This window comes from Oscarella lobularis, chromosome 7 (genome assembly GCF_947507565.1).
Source record: "Oscarella lobularis chromosome 7, ooOscLobu1.1, whole genome shotgun sequence".
Lineage (NCBI taxonomy): Eukaryota > Metazoa > Porifera > Homoscleromorpha > Homosclerophorida > Oscarellidae > Oscarella > Oscarella lobularis.
In genome coordinates this window covers 2,756,962-2,782,875 of record NC_089181.1, presented here as the reverse complement: position 1 = coordinate 2,782,875, position 25,914 = coordinate 2,756,962, and the positions used below count along the sequence as shown (strand labels likewise).

Sequence of the window (25,914 nt, the reverse complement as noted above, 5' to 3'; positions counted from 1 at the left end):
TGCGCAGATCTGTTCTCTGTCGATTCAAAGTGTCTAGTTCGCTCAGCGAGCATCTGTATACGATAAATTCAAAATCACAGCACATTCAACTTTCGTTCTTGTCTTCCGAAACCGGAGAAACCGTTCTCAAACGCGAACTCGCCGGCGTACTCGCGCCAACGGCGTCAGAAGCGCTAGCTCGCCTTCCCCCCGACGTTTTCCGGGGTTTGGGAGTCGCCGAAAGACGTCTCAGAGCGGTCGCAAGAGAGATCTTTTCCGGACGAACTTGACGCGCTTCGGGATCGCACGACGTCCAATCGGGCAAACGATTCGTCTCGAGGAATCTGGCTCGAGAAAGGGAATTCTCCGGAAGACTATCCAAGGAGGCCAGTATCGCTCCTAAGTAAAAAAAAGTGCTCCAAGTGCGCCAAGAAAAAAAAACTGTCGAGGTTACCTCCGACCCAACAGGCGACGTTAGCGGGAACAGAGAGTTCGTGGAATAGAAAGTCGGCACCTGGTAATAGTTTGCTATACTTTTCGTTTTTCGCTACGTCACTCAGTTCCAATTGAAGCCGCGCCCTAGAGAAAACACTAGTGTAGGCCTACTATTCCCCAATAAAGATTGTGGATTTCTTACAAAAATCCTGGGAGCATGGCTGTGCCGCCTACGACCACTATGTTGTTGGATAGAGCTCGGCGAGTATCCATTGGACACTATGATAAAATTATGGAGGATTCGAAGCTTGGTTTTAAAGGCCGACCTTTCGTATTGAGTCGAGGATGGTTGTCACTATTGATTCGCCCTCGCCGTCGTCGTTTGGTTTGAATAGAACTTCTGGTGCTTGATCTCTAAGGAGGGGAGATTATTATGTTTAATCTGGTCTCTTGATGCGCTGGATGCATGCCTGAGTATTCCGGGAATGACGAGAGTAGAAATGCCGTCGAGTGGGTAGTCGACATTGGGAGGAACTAGACGCTTGGGCTGTGCAGAAAAAAAATGATAAAATAACGAAAAGCAATAGAACAGTATTGCCTTTTCTTCGGCGCGACTTTCAGAATCACTTTAGAAAGGAAATAAGAAACGTATACACCTCATTATTACTGTACTGTACCCCAGAACATCAGACAAAGCTTGATATTGAGATGATATCAAGGTGTCGCCAAGAAAACACGTCCGAGCTGCAAAATATTCATAGAAATTAGACATTGCAAAAAGTGGTCAACCTTTGATGTCCTCTAACACATCCTCGGACACGCCACCTACACACAGAACGTGATAACTTGTACACTGCTGCGAATTCTTACCATATCGCTTTTCGTCCTGTCCATCCGTCACAGTAGCGTGCTCACGAAGAAAATGCTCAATCTCTCTAATATGATATAGTGTCTCCACGCTTTGCAATAATAGGCCGTTTTGTCTTACATACCCATGCAACGTCTTGCCTGCCAAACGAATTGCATCCCACCCTTTGATTATACCATATCCTTCATAAACGTAAAGTAAGCGAATTAAGGTCAAAATAAGAAGAGGTCGGGATCTTGGACCAACCCACACACAAGCAAAAAGGATATGGGTAGAACAGATGTCTCTGCATAGCCACAATCAACAACCAAAGCGGTAGAAACGCCCAGGGGCAGCAGAGCGGCAAAAGGACTCGGATAGAATAAGAGAGAGGGAACCTAAGCAATAAAACGTAATAAACGAGCCGCGCCTATATCCCTCCCTACATAATAGTGCTCAAAAAGAACTCGCGCCAAAGTCTGTCGCACGATGTCCGGCCAGACTAGAGGCTCGACAATGACGACACGACGATCTTTAGGATTCACCAAAAGACATCTGGAAGAATTGTTAACGAAAATGAGAGGGAACGTACTGTTGACATACTTGAAGTAGATGAATTCGATGAAGTCGATTAGGACGTCGTAGAGGTCGGTCGGATTTTTGAGAAATTCGTCGGAAAAAACGCTCACAATCTTTTCCCCCCCTCCCGAGTCGGTTTGAGATGAATATCTGAGTTTTTGCTCACCTTATCTGTCATGTAGCGTCGCACTTTTGTCGCCACGATGTGGCGCGGGCAACTTTCGCCGGCAAAACCGCATCTGCAGTGCGAGAGCACCCAATAAGGGGCCTCGGTCGCCCAATAACACGTCGTAGATACCTCGTGTATGCGCTTCCTATTTCTAGCACAACGGCAATCCGTTTTTCGGTTCCTATTGCGAGAGATTCGAGTGCGGCTTTAGCAGACGTCATTCTAATCCGGGATGGGAAAGCAACGCCGCGCGAAAACTGCAAAAGAATTCATGCGCACATCTCATCAAATTAACATTAGCAACTTAGCTAACCGTCTCTTTTTTATAGAAACTAATAATCATTGCCTAAACTAAGCCCAATAATAAAAATATACGTGTACCAAGCGTAAGTAGTCACTGTGACACCTTACCCATTTCGCTCCGTACGCCACTTGTCGTCCGCTTCTCGTTTGGCGTCGGGATTAAAATGATTTCGCACGCCTCCGAGTACATTGGTCGTTGCTTCGGTAGCAAGTATAAACGGCTGAACGGCAACGCCTGGCAAGTGACGTAAAACGCCGGCAACGGCGGCCGTATAGCCCCCCTTTTCCCCCTCTTCCTGCGCCGTCTGATAAATCCTCGCAGCCGTATCCGACAAGCCCTAAAAGCGTCCAATAACCGACTACCGCTGATAAAAAAAGACGTCCAAGCGATATTACATCTGCCACGGTGTCGTAGGCCTTGCTGACGCCGTCTCGTATGTCGGCCGGCTGGCGACCGTAGCGTTTCTTTTGATCGGAGGACGCTTGACGCTTCTCCGCCTGATTGGATGGGCTGACAAAGTCGTGAGCGACTTCAGCTGCCGACTGAACAAAAGAAAAAAACAAGATTCAATTACCGTGGTGACGGAAATCACTGGCGCAGCACCTGCACTGTTTGGAGGAGTCTGTTGACGAGTTCTACGGTTGCCATTGCCGTCGACGTTCCAAACGAGCTCGCACCCTTTTGGAGACCGCGCACGATTCGACCGTCCTTGCGATACTGTTCGATAGGAAGCCAAAAGAGATCGACGACACCCCGCGCTGAAAAAAATCAATGGCGAGACTACACACAGGTCAAAAAGCGCTTTTACCAAGTTGTTTGAGAGAGCTCAACGGACCGATCCCGCCGACTATTTCCGCCCACTGAGTGACGATGTCCGATTGCCATTCCGATGACGCGTAATCCAACAAACTCGCAGTTCCTCGAAGGCTAAAAATGTAGAAACTTTAGTGCTCTAAATCTCTCAACCATTAATAAACCTCACCCTTTTGTGCAAGAGAGTCGTTTCAGGACGATTTCAGAGTCTTTGACGCCGAGAAGGCCGAAAACCTTAGCCAAGCCGGCGACAGCTCCCTATACGTAGAGATGTGGATATACTGATTCTTTTCTCTACGAATGACATACTTGTTCCAAGTCAACCGATTTGCCGTGATAGTCGACTCGTATCGGCAGGTCGGGATAGAACGTGAACGACGTGAAAACCAAAGTGCCGTCGGGAGAAGACGACGGAGCCGCCGTCGACTGACTCGGAGGCGTGCCGGCGACCGAAACGGGCTGCAGGGGAGAAGGAAAAGTTTCGGAGCGAGTCGGACTCCAACTTTCTGACACACAAATAGCTAAAATTTAATTTCAAAAAAAAGTCAACGGAGTTTCGAGGTTTTCTTTCGCGCGCTTACCCGGCGCTGCGGTCGAAACCTGCGTGTAGAAATCGTGAATGAACGTCAACGCGTCCTGATCGACATTGAGACGCATGGGCATGACGCCCACGTGAAGACGAATCGCCGTGTCGCCTGTATCTGGGTTCGGTTTATTGACGACTAATTTAACGGTCACCTACACAACGACGTCGTAGTTACACGAGCGAATATCGAGTTTCTCTCACCATGTTCGAACGGGACTGACGCGGTCTCGCTTCCGATACGTATTGGTAAAGAAATTTGTCGATTTTCGACGTCGCAAGTCGATCGCGAATTTCGATATTGCCGATTAGAGCGGCGAGTCTCGTTGCCTTGTCACTTTCGCCGTCGGAAGGATAACCGTCGTACCGCACTCGAATCTAGAAGAAAATGAAAGACTACGATTTTCGTAGGACTAGTACCAGCCAACCTTGCTTAGTTGAAGCTCGATAAGACGCGTTTCATCGCGCGCAACGCCTCCTTTATGTTTCCAATTGGTGTTTTTGCTCGCGGCGGCTCTTCTCGGCGCTCGACGAACCGTTTGCGGCGGAGACGACTTCTTCGTCGACGTCACGGCAAAATCGTTGCCGCCGTAGAGATGCCAGACGATCGTCATGTCTCCCAGCAAATATGTGACGATCGAATCGGGATATCCGCGAGGCGGATTCAGCAAATCCGAGCGACCTTTCTAATAGCAGAAAAGAACAAAAATTCAATTAAAGCCCAGTGCACCTCCAAGAACTTACTGGAATAGAGAAATGCTCCTCGACTATTGTAAACGTTTCGTCTGGTTCCAAATTGCAAATGGCAACGCTTCTCTGACCCTGAGAGAGAAAAGAAAAAATCAATAAATCAATAAATCGATCGACGACAGTACCGCGCTTTTCCTTCCCGGCAAATCGACGACGTCAAAATCGACGAGCAAGTCGTCGTCTGCCGCTGTCACGCGAGACGTCGTCGACGAAAAAGCGGAGCCGGCAGTCGAGCGAATGAGCGCGTCTTCGTCGTCCGACGAGTCCGTTGTCGTCGTCGCGTTTCGTTCGCTCAAAGCGCTAGCCAACGAGGGATCGCTCTCCTCCAGCGGATTGTCGTCAGCGAGCCACTCTGACTCCTGCGCAAAGTTAGACAAAATTGATTATTTTTTCCTAGTGGACACCTACGTTGTCAGGTCGCTTTTGAGTCGTTTCGGCGGCGCTAGAAGATTGTCCTTGTTGTTGTAGAGAAATCGCGAGGGCCGGATCGAGATCGGCGTTCGAGGCGACGTAGACGAGAAGGTCGCGCAACGCGACGCACGAATCGGGACACGTTCGAACGTCCACTCGATTATTGGTCGCCTCCAAGAGAAGGTACGGACGCGACTGGAAAAGAAAAACGTCGTCACTACTACTACTAAAGTCCTTTTCTCGTCCCGAATTCCTACCGGATCTTCTCTCGTTTTAAGGAGAACGTCAAATGACTCCAAATCGCCAACGCAGACGTAATCTAAGTCAAGAAAAAAAATTGCGAAGGCACTTGTCGTAGAATTACGCTGTACGTACTCTTTTTTAAATTGATGACGCCTTCTCGTTGTTTTTCGGACATGTACAGTTCAGCCGTGTTGACAATAACCCTAAATTCCCGACCGATCTCGTCCTGCTAAGACGTAAAATTTCGGCGTCGTTACCGGAATACGGTCTGCGTGCTTTTGTACACCATGTTGCTCGAAACGCTGCACGATCCTATCCCCACGGCCGTCTGCCATCGTAGGTACTTGGGTCTGGAAATGCTATTAACTTTTAAAATCTATGTATTTTTTGGAAACTTTTGACCTGTAGTCTATCACGCAGTCTGTCAGGTGAAAGCAGAGCGACGTCACTGTCGTCGGCGGAACGTAGCCAGGAACGTCGTCATTGACTGCGGCAAAAAAGTCGGCAATCTAATAATAAAAATCCCAATTTAATTAGTCCCGTCGTAATAATTCTCACTTGTGTAATCCACGTTTGTTCCGGCGGTAACATCCGATGATGAATCAGCGCTTGATTGACCGAAATCGCTATTTGACACTCCTGATTAATAAAAATTAAATAAGACATTCTCTTTGTCTTTGCGCCAGTGTAACCCGCCTGGCTATTAGCAGCCACATCCGACGTAATCTTCATCGCCACGCTAAGCATCGGCGGCGAATCCTCATCGTCCCGATTCGACTCCAGTCGATCGATCGTCGCTAGAAGAGCCGACGCGGCCGACGGCGAAAATCCGACAGCTGATACGGGTTTAGTCGCCAGCGGGTCGACGACGCCGGCGTGACGAACGCCGAACTTATTCGCTTGAACGACGACGTACTGAAGCCCGTCGTCGCCCTGGTAACCGGTAACGGTAAAGAGATGAAGATTGTCGACGTCGACGAGAATTTCTCCCTGTCGATCGTCCGTTTTCGATTTGACCGAACTGATGTGAATCAGTTTTTCGGGCGACGGCGGCTTGTCTTCGGACGTCTACGACGAGAAAAAGGAAAAAAAAGACTCGATATGTTTTACGGAGGGGAGTTTGGGTTTGATTACGCCTGCTGATGTCATGAGCGTCGCTTGCGCTCGACCGACGTTTACGTTGAGAGAAAAGGCGCTCTGCTTGCCCCTTCGCTTCGTTGACGATTTGACCGCCCCCGCTGGCGACGACGTGTAAAGTTCGGCTTTCGCCGAGAGAAAACTGTCGTCCTCCGACGTAATGTCGTCGTCGTCGTCGTCGTCGTAACCTAAAGAAATATTCGATGTAGAAATAAATAAATATGATCTCGCCCTGTACCTTGAAAATTTGATTGGCAAAGACGAAAGCCGGCGGCGCCCGAATTCGAGCCGTAAAGATGCGGATTGACCGGTTTGCCGACGTGCGGCTCCCACAGCAACAAGTCGGTACAGATTCGATTGTAAATGTCCTCGTAGAATCGCTTGCTGGGCAAGTGAATTTTGACGAGAGGCAGCGACGCGTCAACGACCGTTCGAGCGACGACTCGCGTCTCAAAGTCCTTTACTTCCTGAACGGATCCAGGTAGAAGCAACTGAAAGAAAAAATCGTCGCCAGTTAAAAAAAAACGAGACTTTCTTTTGAACCTGTTCGTCTTTATAGATGACTTTTTTGGCGGAAAACGGCGACGGTTGCTTTCTCACGAACTCGTCCGCGATGGACGTCAGCGGGGAATCGTCCGGAGTTGGACTGACGTCAAGTTCGGAACGAATTGCAGCCGTCGGTTGGAAAGTCAACTCAACTCTAAAAGAGAAATAAAATAAATAAAACAAGCGCAAGTGTTCTACGTTACCTGGGCCACTTGACAACTGCTTCATTTTCAGCGTACGTCACAGTAATGCAATGTTCGCGCTCACAGCTGTCCGCCATCCAGTAGAAGCCTTTGGTTATGACGTCAATTTAGTCTCTTTTCGCGCCTAACGGCTTACCTTGCATTTCTTTAAATTTCACTTCGACGGCCGAGCTTTTGTCCGTCGTACTTCCATCGGTTCTCACTTGAACGTCGAGAAACTCCAAGTCGAGTTTCTGATCGCGCAACGACTGGCGATATTGAGGCGGTCCCAGCTTGTCCAATCGCGGAAATTTGACTGTGGCAAGCAGAAAGGGACAATGGCAGTCGAGCACATAATATCGGGTCGCAGAGGCGGGAACATCGTCATCAATCACTTTACGAAAAGCCTACACAAACGAAAATTGGTCAAATAATTATTTATTTAATGATTTTTTTCCCTACCATGCTTGCCGACGGATTGGACGAGTAATAGAGCGAGTACTTGGCTGCCTGATTCATGGAGAATTGATCCATCGACGCCGGCGTCGGATTCGTCTCAAACACGTCGCTGAGTCGATCGACAAGAGTCACGTTTAATTCGACGGCCACTTTGCCTAAGCTGATGTTGACGTTCGTTTTGGGAAGATGAAGTTCGTGCTGGCCCGAAGACTTTATATAAAAAAAATATTAAGTTGGCGGTTGCTATAGACATCACTCGCTCACCGAACTCTGACCGGACAATCGTTCTGTAGTCTTCATAGACACTTTCAAACTTGCAGATTGCTTTGATTCAATATCGTCCGGCGCGGCCAAAGTAAGTAGCTAGATACCGTTCTCGTCAAACAATGAAGAGAAATATCGTTATTGTACCTTTGCTACTCCGACGGGCTTCAGTTGGCCGCCGTCGACGTCGGCGACGATTTGCGTGTCGCCGTACAACGATTCCCACAGTTCGCCGTTGCCGATGGAAATGTCGACATGCGAATACTCGCACCTCGTCGATTTCTGCATGACAGCATCCAACTTAAAAGGACTCAAGGACAATCTAGAGATAATAGTAAAGAAGAATCCCATTTTTTCCTATAAAATCACCTCAGATGATCGGCTTGACACATAGAAGCGAGCGTCTCTCGCCCGACACCCGCCATCGCTCCGTCGAAGTCGTCCAAGACGGCGGATAGACGCCGAAAGAAAGCGGCCGCCGCTTCCTGCGTCGGACTCTCGAGCGGACTGCCGTGCAAATTGCTCTCCAGCAACGTCACCGTCAACGTGCCGAGACTGATTGAATAGTGAGCGTCATCGTCGACGCAATCGTCGCTCTCGGGATCGACCGACGAACCGTACGTCCCCGGAACGTCGTTGACGCTTTGAAACGATCCGCCGCCGCCCGAGCGAACGCTACCGTCCGCGTAAAACCGTCGCCCTCCGCCGCCGCTGTCAATCGGCACGCTCTCCCAATTGTCGCCGGGCGGCTGACCGAGCGAAGGAAGTGACGATTCCGGCTCCTTCGAAACGCCGAGCGAAAAAAACTCCTCGCTCATCGTCTGATGACTCGATACGGATTTGAACGTTTCTTCGAGCGTCGCACTGTCCGTGCTGACCGACCACGGATCGGCGCGACGATTCTGTTGACGTTTTTCCTCTTCGCGTTGAAACTGACGCTTTGCTTCGCGTTTCGCCTGACGCTGTCTGTCGACGTATTCGTGATCGTGACGAGCCATGGGCCGAGAGCGCGACGTCGGCGGCGCCGACGAGCTCGTCGTCGTCGATGATTCTAAAGACGAGCGTTAAAAGAAAGATAGGAGAAGACGCGTTTTACTAACCGGCTGCTAGTCCCTTTCCAAATTCGAGTAGAAGCTGTAGTTGAATAGGCGTTAGAAAAAAATGCACGGATCCCAGAAAGCATTCCAAGTCCAACTAGAAAGAAAAAGGAGATGCCGCCTTTTGTATGCATAGAACTTATTATTATGGTCTTATCTTACCTTTGGGCCAAGTACCTCGGCTTGTTTCAGCTTTACCGTCACTCTCAAGTCTCGGCTGCACAACGCCATCTGCGACGGATGAGTCACCGTCTTATCATTGCCGTCGCCAAGAAATGCATTCCAGTCGGCGCTCGATTCCACCGATACGCGTTGGGATTTCCGCGCCGTCGTCGATCCGGTAGCCATGCTGAATGTCTCCAATCGGGAGAACTCGTCCAAATTGAGCGTGACGCCGGATAAGTTCAGCTGTTTGACGGCGAACGAGGCGGCGCCCGCCGTCGAAGGCAGACCGGTTTCATCGCCAAGATCAGATAGGTCGTCGGGTGCGCTCAAACTCTCGCCGTCGCCGTCGCCGCCGCCGCCGCCGCCGCCGCGTTGCTTCGTAATGTCAGAGTACTCAAGTCTAAAATTAATTAATTAATTAATTAATTAATTAAATAATGATTTTTATCCATGCCTCTTTAGAAATAATTCGACGGCAATTCCGCTATCGCCGCCGGATCGTTCGTGTTCCACGCGAATCCGGGCGTCGGAGAGAGACACTTTGACCTTTGAAACAACTAAAAAACAACAAGAATTTTATTAGAAAATTGACGCGGAGACGATCCTTTACGTGCCTGAATCGATTGCTCTCGCCAGAAGCTCGACGCCTTCGAAGGACTTACCCGGGACGTTCTCCTCCGTTTCCTCGTCGTCCTTCAGACAATCTTCGGCAATTTTAAGACTGCAAAAACGAATTAAATTAATTCAATGATTTTAGGGGGAAAAATGAGACCTCGTTGCCATTGGATCCTGCGCATAGGAAGCAGCCATACTGGACAGTCCTAAGAAGAAAACACACACGCACAAAGTCTCGTTTAGGAAATCACACATGTTTAATTAATTAATTTAAATTACCGCCGGCGTCTTGACGATTTTTCAAAACGACAATCAGTTCCAATCCTTCGAGATTCAAGCTGATGCTGTCCTTTAGCACGGCCTTCCAGGGAACGTTGACGACGATTCGTTTGATGGAGCCGGACTTCACTTGAATGGGGGCGTGATAATTCTCGAGTTCGCTGTTCAGCGCCTGGAAAGCGGGTAAAGAATCGGTGGGAGCGTAGTACGAGCGTGTCTTCGACGTACTTCTACGTCGAGTCGAACGTCTTTGACTGTTCCTTTGCCATCCCACACGTCGACTTGGAGCTGATTGACTTGGATTTTCTCTTCGAGGAACTTGCCCAAGTATTGGTTCACTAAAAAGCGACAGGCTCGCTTCTTGATCGAATCCGCGAACGGGAGGGACGGTAGCCAAGCCATTTGTTGGAGCAAAATCGCAAATTGTCCGGGCGTTTACTATAGCCCGAATAAAATGACGTAGTTTGGACCTAAGCGACAGTACGCACACTCGAGCAAACACGAGGTGAAAGTGAGTACAGCCTAGAGAGCTCCAGGAAATGAGAACGATCACGGTGTTCCTCTTCGTCTTTTTGACACTCTCGCTGAACTGCGAAGCTACGAAGAAAACTCCCGCCCCCAAGAAGCCGACGACGGCCGTCCCGATGACGAAAGTGCCGACGACGACGAAAGTTCCAACGACGAATCCCCCAACGACGAAAGTTCCAACGACGAATCCCCCAACGACGAAAGTTCCAACAACGAATCCTCCAACGACGAAAGTTCCGTCGACGAAGCCTCCGACGACGAAAGTTCCAACGACGGCCGCCCCAACAACGCCGACGACGAAGGTTACGACAACGAAGCCCGCGCCGACGACGAAGCCTGCAGCGACGACGACTACCAATGCGACGGCGGTGCCTACGAATGGAACACTGCCTACTAGTACGTCGAATGGAACACTAACACCCACCAATACGAGTGGAAACGGAACGGTTACACCGGCGCACAAAAAACCGACTGCGACATCGCATCACACCACTTCTCCCCATCACCGCACTCCCCATCACCGCACTCCCTCGCCTCAAGAGAACTGTTCGTGCAAGACGAAGCTCGGTATTGCGATCCCAGTGACGGCCGTTCTGACTGCTCTTCTCGTCATTCTAATTGCTGTGATCTATACCAAAAAGCAAGGATCGAATCAGTACAAGCCGCTGAGCGAAACTACGTAGGATGGATTCGCACGACCCGCGCTGACAGTATCCGTTATTTCTAAAACTATTTTTTTCTCCCATTGACGACTTCTCTCTCTTTGTCTCTCTGTTTGCTGTGCTGTCTTGTGTCTTTGCGTAGCCTTAGAAATCGAAATCGAAATTGGAACGTCTGGCGTTTCTCTCTCATTATTAGATTCGTGACGTCGTTGACTTTTTTGCTGAGATCTCGCCCTCGCGTTGATATTACCGACTCCATGTGGACCTCGATGCTTCTGCTTGCATTCTCCTTGCTGCTAGGACTAACCTCTTCGTCCGATCCACTTCACGAGGGCGGTCGAACTCATAACAAAGAGTGAGCGTCTCGACTATCGGAAAGGGGGGCCCCCCCCGCTATTCTTTTTATCGCTTCTAGGCACATACACGATCACTTGAAAGAGCTGAGCGACGCCGATCCGTCGCAAATGTCGGCCGAAGAGCTGCAGTTTCACTATTTCAAACTCCACGACTACGACAAGAACGACATGCTCGACGGCATCGAATTAACCGCCGCTCTTACGCACTTCGATACGCACATCGACAACGACGGAAAGGACGAAAGTCAAGGAGATGTTCGCTCGGAAGTCCCGGACGTATCCGAAGAGGACATTTCCAACATGGTCGATCAGGTTCTCGAGCAGGAGGACTTGGACGGCGATGGTTACGTTTCTTACTCGGAATTTCGTCGCGCGCAGAATCTAGATCAGTGAAAATGATTTTTTGACTAACCGGGTCGTTTTTTACAGAAAATTTGATCCGACATTTATTCAAATAAAATTGTGCACACCTGACTTTCGCTATAGTCGAGATCAGTCATCTGGAAAATTTCATGTAGGAGAGATAGGTATCCCAGCCGAGAGTCACAAAATTGACGAAAAGCGCCTGAAGATGCTGCGGAATAAATCGAAAATTCAAAACCTAAAAAAACAAAGAAAAATTGGCCGCTATGGATATCTAGACAGATGGGATGTCACACAATCCTATTGTGACATTCTATACCTGAACTGCTGGCCAAACCGTCCAATCAGCCTAAAGAGACCCATACATGGGTGCACGCGTATCTACGACACACACACCGACCTTGTACGTGGGAAGAAATTTACGCTTCACTTCGTCGACGCCGTCTTTGATGCCTTGACCCTCGACGAGAGGCATAGCTTTATGAATGAATCAATCAATCAATCGTTTATCTTCAAAAAAAAAGAAAAACAGCGTCGCTCACAAACGTAGAACGTGCAGATGACGAGCGGGCCGTAGAAGAGCTGATCGCAAAGGACTTTTTTGGCGACAGTCGTCCACGTTTGGCCGACGAATCGCTCGCCGAGAAGTTTGTACCAGTAGTGATTCATCGGGCCGAAAACGAAGCCCATGCACGCCATTCGGGCCGTTCGCGTCCAGTCGGTTCGAGGGCGTCGTTCGATTCGCTGCGCAATCCAATCTCCGACGCCCATGAGAAGAAACGACGTCGTTACGTTCGCTGCGAGGCCGTGCGACTTGAAGACGGCGTTGAAATGTCGGCCGGCGTTGACGAGTCGGCGAATCATGAACGACGACGTGCCCAGGTGCATGGATCGTTCAGGAACGCACTGGTGCCTATGTCCATGAGTATGTCCATGTCCATCGGCTCGCTCTAGCGCGCGTTCTTCCGTATATTGTACAGAGTATTGTACAGTAACTTCAAAATTCTACACGTGAAATAAATAAATAAAATAGATTTTTCAGTAAGGTCTGTAATAGTTATCGCCGCCAAATGTAGGTGGTTGGTATGGCTGCTGAACGGTTGCGTAGGGAGTGTATGAATAGGATGGATAGTGTGGTGAATGCTCTTGTTGAAAGTAGGGATACTGTTGATAGCCACTGTAATACCCGGCCGGCGCTACTAACGTTGGTGCACCAACGCCTGCACCAGGACCAGGCGCGGGCTGAGCATAGGGCATGCTAGCTAAAGGTATGCTATACCCTCCAAATTTTTGAACGTCCCATGCGTTGCGTAGATGAAGGCACCACTCACACTGACACCTAGTTGTAGGATACGACTGACTGTAAGCTGGCGTTCCCGACGCATTTTGCCAATAAGGATACGGATATGGCGCCGATACGGGAGGAACTGGCCCACTCCCATAGGCACCAATGCCGTTAGGATAACTAGCGGCGGCTCCTCCATCCCACAACTGTTGCGCACCAGAAACGTCAACCGGAGGTATCTCTAGTGGTGTAGCCTCTTCGGTTGACGTTTGCGGTCCCGGAGCTATCTCCTCCTCTTCCTCTTTCTGCTGCTTTGCGACTGTTTCCTTTGGCTGTCTTCTTCGTTTCCATTCAGCGGCTTTTTCTTGCGCTTCGTTCCACCCGTGCGAAGCCAAGTTGAGCTTTCGATGCTGATAAAAAACGAGGCTAAGTCGAGTCGGATGAGCTCGATGGGGACGAGGAACGGGCGTCGTAGCGTGCAATTCCTTCTTAGCACACTCGATCAGCATCGAACCGTGCCCAAGAGCTAAGCCTATGCCCTCGGCCAACACGTGTCCGCCGCTCGGAGATCCTTCACCGTTTAACGATTGAGCGAGGAAGGAAGCGGAAGAATTCAGCTCAACGCCGGTTTGAGCTCGACTTCCATTTCCAGTCGGTAATCGATAAAGAGGTAGAACGTGCAGCTGTTCGTCGCCGGCAGAGCGACGTTGAACGCAATCCCCGAGCAAGGTGATCACCTTTACAGATTCAAAAAAAAATAGGCGACGAGAGACGAAGAGACCGTCGTCCTCTTACCACCGTCGCTCCGTCGTCCATGTTGTGCCTGTCGTAGTGACTGTGCGTACAGAAGTCGGCGCAGGCGGTAACACCCGAAAAGGGTCTGCCCGGCTTGCGACCGATGCGACACGCACTAGCAACGGAATCGTACTGCGTCTAGAGAGACAGAGATCCCTTATGAAAGAGTAGACAATATGAAGTCGCACCTGATTAGTGAAGGCGACCGGAGCTAGTCGTTCATACTGGGTTCCCACGACGGTAGCCAAGTCTTGCAGACGATTTTCCAATTCGCCTTCCTGGGGGAGGGGACAAAGAGGGGGAAAGTAGAGTGACGGATTGGGAACGACTTGCTTTGGATTCGTCGGCTAATTTGAATTTTCTCGCGTTGACGCTTCGTCCGAACTTGCACGCGTCGTAAAACAGACTCCACGAGCATCCGAACGTAAACGAAGCGCCGCACGTTTCAGGATCGTCGCCCTGACAACGGCAGGTTTTCCTATGACATCAAAAACCTGAACGCGAGCGCGCGACCACTTGGAAATCTACTGACGTATCGTTCTGTCCGCATTGCCTTTGCGTGGGCATTCCGCATTGGGAAAGAGTCGACGTTAGGAAGCTATACATGCTCAGTGCTTCGTCGGCACCGATGCCCTCCCACGACACAATGCCGATGACTAGCAACGTGGAACTGCACACGTGACCCTTGCGCCGTCGATACACAGCCAAATACTTCTCCTCGGCGCTCGATCGACGTACGACCTGCAGGGAAACTGAGTATTGGTTATTGATAGCGGGTTGGTCGTAGAGCGTACCCATTTGGCAATGGGACATCCTTCGCGCGTGACTGCCTCCTTTCCGCTGAATTCCACCTGGGGAGATTTGAGAAATAATAAAATCGATTTTATTCTATTGTCGCGTGGTGGACACTCACTTGGATCATCCGAAGTTGATCGTCATTGCATTCGAATCTAATTACAGTTTTATGGGTAGGGAAAACGTTTCGACAAATGTATGAGAATTACCTTGTCTGCAATAATGCCCTCAATTCGTCCTCATTGAAAGCGGTGCCCAAGTGACTATAGTAGGGTCCAACATCACCACCTTTGGGAAAATACATATTGGACACTATGATAATCTTCTAGGTGTTCTATTGCCTGAGCAAAGGCAGTCGCTTGACTGATCTGTTCGAACTGAACCAGGAACCTTCACTGATCGCCTTATCTTTCGGGTGGAACTTATTGATTTTGCTCGTTTCTTTGGACTTTTTGCCGTGGTGATAACTTTCGGCGCCTTTCCTTTTCGTTTCGTAGGAGTTATTTCGACGGCTCCCGTCCCATTAGCTCCGATTTCCGGATTGCAATCAACATGGATTGGCGTCGGGAGGGACAACGAGCTCTGCTCAAGAAAAATCAACGTTTTTTGAACGATCGACATCATTATCGTTGAGATGGAGTATTTTTGTACAGTATAGCGCACATTCCAGTTCAAAATGGACAACGCGACCGTCATTTCATGGCGCGATAAAAGGAAAGGGGACGCGCCAAGACCGCAAAAACAGCGAACGCGAATTTTTTCTCACGGTTCTTACGTACCTCGGAGGCTGCCGTTCTGTGGTAGACGCCGCCGTCCGATTTCTCGAGCGTCGTCGAAGCGGCGACGGCGGCGACGGCGTTGTTGGCGGCCGCGTTCTCAGCCGTTTCTTCGCTCGAATCGAAACGAGCGCCGTCGTCGATCTCGGGCTGTGATGTGCTGTCGGTTCGCGCGGCTCGTTTCCCGTATTCGTCTCGAAAGACGAGGCACGTCGTCGAGCTCATGGCGACCGCCGATTTTCGCTATTATGAAGATGGCACGCAGACCTTGGCCCGGATGAAAGTTTTATCCTGTTTGGCTGAAGGGGTCGGACAGGAGATCGAGAAGAAAAATAGCTTCGTCCGTATGACAAACTTCGCCGCTTTCTATCTTTATCCTGCCGCTCCAGGGGCACAGCTCGTGCAGTCGACTGACGTAATCGGCTACAGGACAAACAAGCATCGCGGGCGATGAGCCCAGAATTAGGGGTTTGTTGATTTAGGCCAGCAGCGACGCTCGGCTGGCGTGGCGTCCAGCCGGCAGAGATCCTAAACCCCTGGCCCAACGTCAGCGTCGGCGATCGCTGAGCGCTCAGCACATGCAGCTTTGAAATAAACAACTTCCTGTTGATTTGATTATAACTGTGCATTTTTGATTGGTCGTGATCCGTACTAACGCTGGCGCTGAACGCTGCAACGAGACTTAACTGCTCTCCGTTACGACAAAAAATAAATATCGCTAATCGCGACAACCTTCTAACAACTTACGCGACAAATATCTAAAAAGTTGAATTTATTGGAAAGCTTCCGGTGGAATCGCTGAATTTTTCTGCAACGGTAAGAAAGCGTGCCGAAATGCGCGGGTGTCAGAGAATTTCGAGTATCACCTGTAGCGTGGTGAAAGCCTGAGCTGCTTGGAGATACACCCAGCCGTTTTCCGATAAGCATCTAAGACCAAATTAAAATATGCAGGCAAAAGAAGCGCTTTAAAAAATCACTTTTGCGACCATTCAAAATTCATTCCCGATTCTTTACTAAACTGGAGAATTGCGTCTCGATGCTGCCGACGGAATGAATTTACGAGAACAGGAGAGAAATCGGTGCTTACCTGTTGGCTAAGCCCAGCATCGGCGCCGCCAAACGACGGCGTAGCCATCTGATCAGACGACCCCTCTATGGCCTACGCGCATACATAAGGAAACCCACGCGAGACGCGTACGATTCTAGCGTACTCTTAGCCGTTGCAAAGACGCATTGCGAATTTGGAGCTGGTCGTTCGCAATTAGTAGACTACGGAGACGGCACGACGTGACCTTATTCGATTTAGGAAAACTTTTTTTTGAAATCTTACCTGTTGCCTGGTGAACGCACGCAGACGAAGAGTCTTGTGAACGAGCGAAGAGTCGTCCTCACGCCACCCACTGCAAAGGCATCACGAATAATAAATAACACGATTCACTGCGGGCGAAGAATCGATCACCTTCCTGAAACGATCCTCCAACCGAAAAGACGACGCAGGTCGGCTAAACGAGAGCATGGGGTCGCGTCGAGGAAAAAAGAAATAAATAGTACCGTCGATAAAGATACGTCGATCACAAAAGTCGACGGCACGTGTTTGGTTTTGGGAAGTTCGTTCAGGAAGGACGCTATGCAGAGTCGACCGCGTTTCAGCAGCTCGGTTCGTTTTCCTAGAACGAGACGCGCGAGTGTCGTCGAATCTTCCGGCGGGGCAAAACGAACCGGAATCGCGAATCCTCATTAGATTTCGACTCTGACGCACGTAGTCGCCCAGCGGCGGCCCCCTTTAGAAAAAAAATCAATAATTTATTTAGAAACGTTCTCTCCCTTCGCGTGCCTTTGCTTTCCCGCCGACGTGCTGCTGCAAACGCTGAGGGAAAAAAGCGCCTAAAAATCAAGCACGTCGCGTACGTCTTCGAACGGGGGATGTTATTGTCCTACGTCGTCGGTGTAGGCTTCAATGAGACGCTCTCTACCCCTCGGAGTATCGTAGCAGCCGTAGTACCTGAGAAAGTCGACTAATGAACTCGCCTCTCGCTGTCTCGCCGTGTTTCAAACGTTTCTAAGAATTGGTGAACTATTGCTCGAACTCCGTCATCTCCACAATAGCCCTCCTTTTAATTAGAAAATTAAGCAACACTAGTACAAAGGAACTTAGTAGTTAACGTACTTTTGCTTGAGGTAGCGATGACGGGGCAGGCAAATCAAATCCAATGCGAGCTGGTAAAAGTTGACCGTCCTGCGAAAAAATTGCGTCACGGAAATTTAGTCGCTTCGTGCATACCAATTCAATAACGCCAAGTCGGTTCTGTATAGAACTGAAAAGAAATTTGACTATTTCGCTTTCCCCTTTTGACTGTTCTTTTACCTGATGTAGCTTCCAGGGGTCTTGTATTGCATTGTGAACGGATTTCCTTCGAGCGCAATCGACTTCAATCGCGCTAGGCCTTTCAGTTTATCAAGTTCTGCTTCTGATCGAATCTTTGAAAGCATTCTTTACAACGTTTTTTTAGAGAAACGAGTAGCACAAGACTCACCTGATTATTCGAAAGATTGAGAATCTCCAAGTTGGGTACACGCGTCTCGAGCTCTTTCAAGCCGTCGAGCGTCATCAAACGATTAGAGCCCAAATTGAGCCCTTGAAGCTAATTAAAGAAAACGAAATGTCAATATTGCAAAAGACACGTGCTGCTGTTTATCTCACCTGCGGACAATTTTCTCCAATAACTTTCAGGACGGCCTCCATGTAATTGGCTCGTCCCAATATCACCCGTTCTCCGTTTCGTCTTAATACTAGGAACAAGACGAATTCATTAACTTTGGTGCTTGTGCGCAGTGACGTACCGTCGTCGTTGTAAAAATCCGAAAGATCCAGCGCATTTGTCGTCGTATCGTATCGTTCCCCGAGAGCCAACTGAACGCGTATACGTAGCGAAAAAAAAGAAAACAGCTCCTCGCAACCAAGATACTTTAATGGCCTCCTCGATTTGAAGTGAACCGGATCTGTCTGCGGACTGAAACGCTCCGCCGCCCATCAGCTGCTGCGCCAAGCGTTGTGGACCGAACGCCGCTGCCGCCGCCGCCGCCGACGACGACGACGATCCGTGATCTCGTGGACTTTGACCGACTTTTACAATAACGCTCAGCTAGAAAATAGAAAGACGATGATTACATTTACTCCTCCTCTGCTTGGTTGGAAGCTCACCTCTGATCCGTCTCGCGTTTGTATTCGAAGCGATTTCAACTCGCGAGCCGCTCTCTCGTCTCGTACATAGAAGCAAGCGGCTTGTCCTGACACGTGAAACTAAGGACCAGGATCTCAACTCAATTTGCCATATCCTTGTGATGGTGCACCTCAATTGGTTCAAATACTTCTCGTATGCTACTTCGCAGCTGACGCAGAAGCCAATCCTGATTGTGCTGCGCTCCGCCGGGAATCTAGAAACGAAATGTCATCTTTGCTACGTAAAAACGTGCACCAGCCAACTTACAATAATCTTATTCCACAGACCCCGTCTACCCGGCAAAGGATCCGATCTATCGTGTGGAGACGGTCGACCAGGCCGTCGAAAGGACGTTGAAGCAGACGTTGGTCGACTATACGGAGTACTAGCAGGTCGACCATACGGAGTACTAGCATAGGGAGCAAAAACAATCAGCTGAACGATTGATTAGTGCAAGCTTGTACAAACATACAAACTGGTCACACTGTGACCAGTTACTATACAAAAGGTCAGGGTCCGTTTCATTTCATGCCGGGTTTTTTTTTAATAATGCGTTTTCCAGAGAACCTGTCTCGAGGCAAGCGATTATTTAATCCTACTATCTTCGCGTCGCAGATCCCGACGAGTCGCTTTCGCCTCCCATTTCGAAGTCGCCGTCGAAATCGGCGTCGCCGTCGTCTTCTAGACGCGTTCTGGGATTGAGACCGCGTCCTCGGCCGCGGTAATACGAATGGCTGGGGCCTCTGCTTCGGCCGCGTCGCATTCGACCGCTTCTCGATCGATCCGAGCTTTGGCCTCTGCCGGGTCCTTGAAACGGAGAATTGCGCGCTCGCGCTTGCGAGAGCGTCTTAACAGAGGCTTACTGCCGTACGATTCGACCTGTCTCGATCCGTCTCGACTCGCTTTTATCACGAAACGAGCATCGGCCTGATGCGCCATCTTTAAGGCCTAACGTGCGTTAGAAAACTCAAAGCAGCGCCAACAAAAATTCACATCGAGAAAAAGACAAAAAAAAGCAGCAGCAGCAGTAGAAGCACGATGTCCCAAATGTTTTTAATTTTCCGGATAGCGTATAGGATTATCCAAAACGGCTTGGCAATAGTAGAGAGCTGCAGCAAGCATTTCCTCTCCGTTAGGAATAATCTGAAAAGATTGCGCATCTCCTTTGATATTTTCATACATTTTTAATTAAAAACCTGTTGGGGCGGAAGGAGAAATCCGTACTGTCCGGTGTCCCTCAATTCAATGGTGTAACCGGCTGCTCTGTATCCTCTATTCGCTTCGGTTGCTTCCAGGCCATAAAACCAATCAGACGCCGTTCCAGACGTCGGATAAAGCCCAATCGACTTCTGAGAAGTGTACCTTGCTCCGTGAACCTTAGAATGACACATGTATGCAATACACGTCATTAGATCGAGACTGTTCTCCTGACTTCGAAGGCAACAGAACTCATTCCATCACCCAGTGCACGCAGCCACGGTTCATCTGGCGAATCGGCGCTTGTCCAACCTATAACACGGTCAATAGAGCTGACTTATACTAGAGCCAGTGCGTGCGTACCATAAGGTCTCAAGATCAGTTGGGAGTAAGAATGCCAGTCAATAGCTCCTATGATGAGACCCGTGCTCCTGCGTAAATAAAACATTCATTGGCAATAGAGAAGCAAACGACGTCACACCGACATGAAATAGTTGCTGGTCACTTGAGTTTCGGGCTCGGAGGCGGCAGACGGGCCGTGGAATGTCTCGCTGCACGGGTTGCTTGAACTTCCACCCTTTACTCAGCAAATTAATCACCCACTAGTTTGTTTTGTCCGAAGATTCTACCTCGTTCCAATGATCGTTGTAGTTGCGATTTAAATCCACACCACGACAATTGCTGCCTGGGTTGATCTGCCGATTCTTGCGCCATAGCCTGTCGCCATCCCATGTATACTGTATAATCGCAAAAAGTCACAGCAACTTGCGCTTTCTGTATTGTTGTCATTTTCTTACCGAGTAGCCATCCGGATTGACAAAAGGTATGACAATCAATTCCAATTCGTTCAGAATTGCCGTCACCTAACAATGACAGTTTGCGCACTCACCACTCCCAAATACCTTTATACGCACCCGTTCGTCATTTCCGTAATTTTCCAGTAGATAGTCGACTATGTACATGCACACTGCTCCACTGATCCACTCGCCTAAAATAACCATATTCGCTCTGTTCTTCGGTGCGCTCTATCTACTGATCTATTACGTGCATGGATTTGACATTGAAAATAAATCTTCAGCTTCTCCTCGCCTGACCCGGCCGTTATATGAACGGCGGGCATCGGTCGCTCTTCGTACGACGCGCCGGCAATGCGCATATTGACCAATTGGGGATATGACTCGTTCTTGCTCTCGTACCATGCGAAGATGTCTTCGTATCGATGCTAGAATTACAAAAGGAGTCGTGCCAATGCCGTCACATCGTACGGCCGCAAAAAAATGAGAACACGTACGTATTCTTCGTGCCATTCCTGCTGTTCGACGTTGCCTACGTTGGAGCTTGCCGACTCTGACGTTTGAACAAATTGCTCCACGTCGGGAATGCGAACGTCGCAACGATCGAAGAGCTTCTCCAATTCGGTTTGAATTTTGTCTCCAGCCGCCGTTCCATCAACGATTCGGATGTCAACAGATCCATTTGCTTTGACAGCCCAGACGTCGAGAAGAGGATCGGTTAGAAGACGCGATATTTCTTTAGTTTTGGCCAACGAAGTCGCTCCGGGAAAGCTAAACAAAATTAAAATACGTATAATCACGGGAGACACGCATGCATGGAGGAGGAAAAGTCACGAGTGCATGGTCTCAAGTCTGGGTGGTCCCCTCTCACTAAGTTTCGCAGCCACAGCCAAGTTAAAAAATACGTGCGTAGAAAAAGACCCAGTCTAATATTAGACTTGTCCTTCCTATTTGCCGAGGTGATTAGCAGTAAATGCTTACCATCGCACCACCTTCTGTCCTGTATAGGAAACGTCTCTAGTCGGCGGAGCGGTGCCGGCCGTCACAAAAAGAACGGACGTCGCCAAAAGAAGAAAGAGCGACAGCATCAATCTCCGTTGACAAACAAACGACCTAAGTAGCCCGAATGCGAAAAGCACGTGAGACACACAAGTCAATCATTAGTCAGAAACGTGATCAGTTACTTGGCGCCGGAATGGGATTATCCAAGCAGGCCTGGCAGAAGTAGAGAATTGCGGCAAGCATCTCTTCTCCATTGGGAATAATCTATAGTGTGCGCTTGATTAGATGTTTACGCGGCTTGTAAAATTACCTGATCGGGTGGCAGGAGAAAGCCGTAATCTCCAGTGTCTCTCAATTCAATCGCATAGCTGGCCGATCTATATCCTTTGTTCATTTCTGTTGCCTCGGGGCCGTAAAACCAATCGATCGCCGTCCCAGTCGCCGGATAAAGTCCAATTCCTTTCTGAGAAACGTAGCGTTTTCCGTGAACCTCAAATGACAGAAAAATCTATACGAAATATGTACGCGTCGTGGCCTTCTCCTACTTCAAAGGCCACAGCACTCATTCCATCGCCAAGCGCTCTCAGCCACGGTTCATCTGGCGGATCGGCGCTTGTCCATCCTATACTTATTTAATTAATTAAGTCCAACTATTTGCTTCCTCATTGATCAGTAAATACCGTAAGGTCTCAAGATCAGTTGACCAAAAGAATGCCAGTCAATAGCACCCACAACGGGAGCCACGCTCCTACAAGGAAATAACCGTTGTTAGGCACTCGAGAAATCGGCAAGCTGTGCGCACGTAAAATAATTGGCGGTCACTTGAGTTTCAGGCTCAGAAGCCGGAGACACGCCGTGATATACTTCGCTGCACGGATCATCTGAACTTCCACCCTTTACTCATCAGCAAGGTCATGCGCTAATTCATTTCCGTCAGACGATGCCTATACCTCATTCCAATGATCGTCATAGTTGCGATTTATATCCACGCCACGACAAGTGCTGCCGGAATTGATCTGTCGATTCTTGCGCCACAGCCTATCGCCATCCCATGTATACTATACTCGAAAAAAAAAAGTCACCTTCGTTTTTTTTGTATTGTAGTCACGTTCTTACCGAGTAGCCATCCGGATTGACAAAAGGTATGATAATCAATTCCAATTCGTTCAGAATCGTCGTCACCTTAAAATAATAGAAGAGTTGTACACTCATCTACGTGTCTACCCACTCGTTCGTCGATTCCGTAATTTTCCAATAGATAGTCGACTATGTACATGCACACTGCTCCGCTGATCCACTCGCCTGCATGAAACAATTTTATTCGCTCTGTTCTTCTCATTGCACTCTATCTACTGCGATCTATTACGTGCATGGATTTGACATTGCAAAAAGATCTTTAATTTCTCCTCGCCTGAGCCGGCCGTTATGTGAACGGCGGGCATTGGTCGCTCCTCGTATGACAAACCGGCAATAGCCATATCGACCAATTCGGGATGTGACCCGTTCTTTCCCTCGTACCATGCAAAAATGTCTTCGTATCTATGCTAGAAGTACAACAAAGAGTCATAAATATAATCGCACTACAAGAGACCACATACGTATTCTTCGTGCCATTCCTGCTGTTCAACGTCGCCCAAGTTAGCGTTTGCCGACTCTGACGCTTGAACAAATTGCTCTACGTCGGGAATATGAACGTCGCAACGATCGAAGATCTTCTCCAATTCGGTTTGAATCTTGTCTCCCGCCGCGGTACCATCAACGATTCGGATGTCAACAGATCCATTTGTTCTAACAGCCCAGACGTCGAGAAGAGGATTGGCTAGAAGACGCGATATTTCTTTAGTTTTAGCCAATGAAGTCGCTCCAGGAAAGCTAAACAATTATGATAATCACATATGGAGGAGAAGTCACGAGTGGTCTGACGCGCAGGCAGTTCATTCTACTCACCAAGTTTCACAGCTAAGTTAGACATGCAACACGGAAGAACCTAGTCTAATGGCTTGTCCCCGTAATCGTCCTATTTGCCGAGGTAATCAGCAGTAAATGCTTACCATCGCACCACCTTTTGTCCTGTATAAGAAACGTCTCTAGTTGGTAGAGCAGTGCCGGCCGTCACAAGAAGAACGAACGTCGCCAAAGCAAGAAAGAGCGACAACATCAATCACCGTTGAAAAACAAACGACCTATGTAGCCCGAATACAAAGCACGTGAGACACACAAGTCAATCAACAGTCAGAAACGTGATCAGTTACTTGGCGCCGGAATGGGATTATCCAAGCAGGCCTGGCAGAAGTAGAGAGCAGCGGCAACCATTTCCTCTCCATTGGGAATTATCTATAAAGATAAGAGTGCCATTAAAATGTCGACTATGATTTTAATAGCAGAGTACCTGATCAGGCGGCAGAAGAAATCCGTACTGTCCAGTGTCTCTCAACTCAATCGTGTAGCCCGCGGCTCTGTATCCTCTGTTTGCCGCCGTCGCCTCTTCGCCATAGAACCAATCGTCGGCAGATCCAGTGGTCGGATAGAGTCCAATTGACTTCTGAGACGTGTACCTTCGGTTGTGAACCTCAAAGCAAAGACGAAATATTTTCTTTGTGTATATAGGAGTACACTAGTGCTACTTCATAAGCAACAGCGCTCATTCCATCGCCGAGAGCCTTTAGCCACGGCTCGTCCGGTGCGTCGACGCTTGTCCATCCTGTAGAAAGAAAAAAATCACAAGATGCTGCTAAATTTTTTCGCACCGTATGGTCTCAAGATAAGCTGGGAGTAGGAATGCCAATCAATGGCCCCTACGATCCGACCGGTATTCCTATCAAAGCAGAAGTACGTATAACACCGTAATAAAAGAAGCTGATTATTCTACATGAAATAATTGCTGGTAACTTGCGTTTCGGGCTCGGAAGCGGCGAATGCGCCGTGAAACGTCTCGCTGCACGGATTATTTGAGCTTCCACCCTTAAAAAACGCGTATAAACGATGCCTTGTCCTATTTTTTTTCTTATTTCTCGCCTCGTTCCAGTGATCGTTGTAGTTACGATTCAAGTCGACGCCGCGGCACGAAGTGCCCGAGTTGACGCGTCGATTCTTACGCCACAGCCGGTCGCCGTCCCACGAATACTGTAAGGAGAGAAATAGCACCGGAGTCCTAAGCCACTACAACGGAATCTAACCGAGTAGCCGTCAGGATTGACAAAAGGTACGACAATCAACTCCAACTCATTAAGAACGGTCGTCACCTAATTTAAAAAAAAGAGAAATCTTTTATTGTATTGGAGACGTATGTTGCGGAGCTTACGCGTTCATCGACGCCGTAATTTTCTAGCAAATAATGAACAATAAACATGCATACAGCACCGCTGATCCACTCGCCTTTAGTAGAAGAAGTACACCGTATAATAATTTGATATTCTAAATCTGCTAATCTCACGTGCGTGAATTTGACATTGAAAGTAGATCTTCAATTTCTCCTCGCCCGAGCCGGCCGTTATGTGAACGGCGGGCATTGGTCGCTCCTCGTATGACACGCCAGCAATGCGCATGGTGACCAATTCGGGATGCGACTGATTCTTTGCTTCGTACCACGCAAAAATGTCCTCGTATCGATGCTAAGAGACAAAAGTTCTCATATAGTTGGAGCTTCTCGAGGAACTCACGTATTCTTCGTGCCATTCCTGTTGCTCCTTCTGTTTCTGAGCTGCTTCAAACGTCTGAACGAGCGTCTCGACGTCGGCAACTCGTACGCTGCAGTTATCGAATTGTTCTTCCAATTGGCGTTGAATTCGAAGGCCCGCCTCCCCGGCGTCTGAAACTCGGACGTCTATTGAACCATTTGCGCCAATAGCCCACACATCGAGAAGAGGATCATTGAGGAGGCGAGATCTAAGACTGACTGTGTCCAGGTCATTCGCTGGAGAATAATGACTACAGTACAGTAGAGAAAGAAGATGTCACGTGAGGTGGACTACTCATAGAGATGGCATGTGAGTATCGTCTACTGTAGTAGTGATACGTCTGCTAGAAATATACTGCAGCGAGTTTTACTGCATGAGATATCTAGATGAGCATGGGCAGTAGTGGATGCATTCTCATACCAGCGGATCACTCGTTGCCCAGTGTAAGCGACCTTTCTTCTTGCTGGCTCGGTTCCAAGAACTGAGGTGAACAGAGAAGCAGCTGCGACAAGGAGTAGAAAAAGAGAATTCATAGATCGTTCTAGACCAAACAAGACTCTTGACTCTTATGCATTCAGGGCAACGCGCGTTACATCGTGCCTGGCC

At 48.9% G+C, this 25,914-nt stretch overlaps 8 protein-coding genes across 9 annotated transcripts; 1 reads left to right on the top strand and 7 right to left on the bottom strand.

Moving 5' to 3' along the window:
• Positions 1-8: 8 nt before the first annotated feature.
• LOC136189338 (actin-related protein 10-like) lies at positions 9-2,246 on the bottom strand. Its single transcript, XM_065977269.1, has 15 exons — positions 2,139-2,246; positions 2,007-2,079; positions 1,865-1,953; positions 1,708-1,816; positions 1,553-1,659; positions 1,407-1,475; positions 1,285-1,349; positions 1,204-1,239; positions 1,092-1,158; positions 1,013-1,040; positions 885-961; positions 741-828; positions 617-693; positions 434-558; positions 9-378 (listed from the first exon to the last, which is right to left on the bottom strand). Exons 1-15 carry the CDS (start codon positions 2,228-2,230, stop codon positions 86-88), a joined length of 1,395 nt encoding a protein of 464 aa, XP_065833341.1. The 5' UTR covers positions 2,231-2,246; the 3' UTR covers positions 9-85.
• A 31-nt stretch (positions 2,247-2,277) lies between these two features.
• On the bottom strand, positions 2,278-11,556 carry LOC136189329 (autophagy-related protein 2 homolog B-like). Its single transcript, XM_065977254.1, has 34 exons — positions 10,086-11,556; positions 9,858-10,029; positions 9,736-9,784; positions 9,578-9,684; positions 9,418-9,520; positions 8,961-9,363; positions 8,802-8,895; positions 8,071-8,752; positions 7,849-8,023; positions 7,702-7,800; positions 7,441-7,647; positions 7,136-7,385; positions 7,000-7,087; positions 6,794-6,950; positions 6,489-6,741; positions 6,248-6,438; positions 5,810-6,181; positions 5,672-5,752; positions 5,516-5,622; positions 5,371-5,463; positions 5,246-5,316; positions 5,128-5,189; positions 4,868-5,065; positions 4,585-4,818; positions 4,454-4,531; positions 4,138-4,395; positions 3,914-4,087; positions 3,708-3,864; positions 3,436-3,647; positions 3,296-3,384; positions 3,122-3,240; positions 2,917-3,071; positions 2,709-2,855; positions 2,278-2,650 (listed from the first exon to the last, which is right to left on the bottom strand). The coding sequence occupies exons 1-34, from the start codon at positions 10,257-10,259 to the stop codon at positions 2,417-2,419; spliced, it is 6,045 nt and encodes a 2,014-aa protein (XP_065833326.1). The 5' UTR covers positions 10,260-11,556; the 3' UTR covers positions 2,278-2,416.
• Positions 11,292-11,877, top strand: LOC136189350 (multiple coagulation factor deficiency protein 2 homolog). The gene is made up of 2 exons (XM_065977287.1): positions 11,292-11,402; positions 11,463-11,877. Exons 1-2 carry the CDS (start codon positions 11,305-11,307, stop codon positions 11,794-11,796), a joined length of 432 nt encoding a protein of 143 aa, XP_065833359.1. The 5' UTR covers positions 11,292-11,304; the 3' UTR covers positions 11,797-11,877.
• Positions 11,837-12,712, bottom strand: LOC136189348 (mpv17-like protein 2). The gene is made up of 4 exons (XM_065977285.1): positions 12,309-12,712; positions 12,167-12,243; positions 12,086-12,115; positions 11,837-12,004 (listed from the first exon to the last, which is right to left on the bottom strand). Exons 1-4 carry the CDS (start codon positions 12,652-12,654, stop codon positions 11,900-11,902), a joined length of 558 nt encoding a protein of 185 aa, XP_065833357.1. The 5' UTR covers positions 12,655-12,712; the 3' UTR covers positions 11,837-11,899.
• Positions 12,713-12,722: 10 nt separating this feature from the next.
• LOC136189331 (methylcytosine dioxygenase TET1-like) lies at positions 12,723-15,959 on the bottom strand. Its single transcript, XM_065977261.1, is given in 10 exon segments — positions 12,723-13,788; positions 13,847-13,984; positions 14,035-14,194; positions 14,196-14,324; positions 14,379-14,587; positions 14,641-14,697; positions 14,760-14,796; positions 14,851-14,929; positions 14,983-15,223; positions 15,421-15,959. Coding segments are annotated over 10 exon segments (2,256 nt in total). The 5' UTR covers positions 15,643-15,959; the 3' UTR covers positions 12,723-12,804.
• A 135-nt stretch (positions 15,960-16,094) lies between these two features.
• On the bottom strand, positions 16,095-19,578 carry LOC136189333 (nuclear RNA export factor 1-like). Its single transcript, XM_065977263.1, has 24 exons — positions 19,502-19,578; positions 19,238-19,445; positions 18,906-19,047; positions 18,769-18,852; positions 18,620-18,718; positions 18,384-18,560; positions 18,259-18,328; positions 18,119-18,207; positions 17,952-18,059; positions 17,783-17,895; positions 17,699-17,732; positions 17,585-17,653; positions 17,473-17,528; positions 17,356-17,419; positions 17,252-17,301; positions 17,137-17,198; positions 16,969-17,084; positions 16,877-16,919; positions 16,748-16,817; positions 16,629-16,686; positions 16,505-16,576; positions 16,395-16,456; positions 16,284-16,344; positions 16,095-16,225 (listed from the first exon to the last, which is right to left on the bottom strand). The coding sequence occupies exons 1-24, from the start codon at positions 19,575-19,577 to the stop codon at positions 16,190-16,192; spliced, it is 2,019 nt and encodes a 672-aa protein (XP_065833335.1). The 5' UTR covers position 19,578; the 3' UTR covers positions 16,095-16,189.
• On the bottom strand, positions 19,579-21,887 carry LOC136189340 (uncharacterized). Its single transcript, XM_065977273.1, has 12 exons — positions 21,814-21,887; positions 21,611-21,742; positions 21,127-21,400; positions 20,880-21,057; positions 20,750-20,823; positions 20,633-20,698; positions 20,465-20,572; positions 20,321-20,412; positions 20,199-20,266; positions 20,071-20,147; positions 19,835-20,014; positions 19,579-19,781 (listed from the first exon to the last, which is right to left on the bottom strand). The coding sequence occupies exons 2-12, from the start codon at positions 21,715-21,717 to the stop codon at positions 19,692-19,694; spliced, it is 1,314 nt and encodes a 437-aa protein (XP_065833345.1). The 5' UTR covers positions 21,718-21,742; positions 21,814-21,887; the 3' UTR covers positions 19,579-19,691.
• LOC136189339 (carboxypeptidase B-like) lies at positions 21,704-25,883 on the bottom strand. 2 transcript variants are annotated; one of them, XM_065977270.1, is made up of 13 exons: positions 25,729-25,883; positions 25,291-25,558; positions 25,065-25,242; positions 24,933-25,006; positions 24,808-24,873; positions 24,647-24,754; positions 24,501-24,592; positions 24,379-24,446; positions 24,256-24,332; positions 24,021-24,200; positions 23,884-23,965; positions 23,683-23,814; positions 23,362-23,503 (listed from the first exon to the last, which is right to left on the bottom strand). In XM_065977270.1, the coding sequence occupies exons 1-12, from the start codon at positions 25,839-25,841 to the stop codon at positions 23,789-23,791; spliced, it is 1,332 nt and encodes a 443-aa protein (XP_065833342.1). In that variant the 5' UTR covers positions 25,842-25,883; the 3' UTR covers positions 23,362-23,503; positions 23,683-23,788. The 2 variants fall into 2 exon arrangements, with proteins under 2 accessions (XP_065833344.1, XP_065833342.1); XM_065977272.1 differs by lacking the exons at positions 24,021-24,200; positions 24,256-24,332; positions 24,379-24,446; ... (5 more) ...; positions 25,291-25,558; positions 25,729-25,883 and adding exons at positions 21,704-21,895; positions 21,942-22,121; positions 22,177-22,253; ... (4 more) ...; positions 22,860-22,933; positions 22,998-23,175 and having other exon boundaries at positions 23,230-23,503; positions 23,884-23,959.
• Positions 25,884-25,914: the final 31 nt, after the last annotated feature.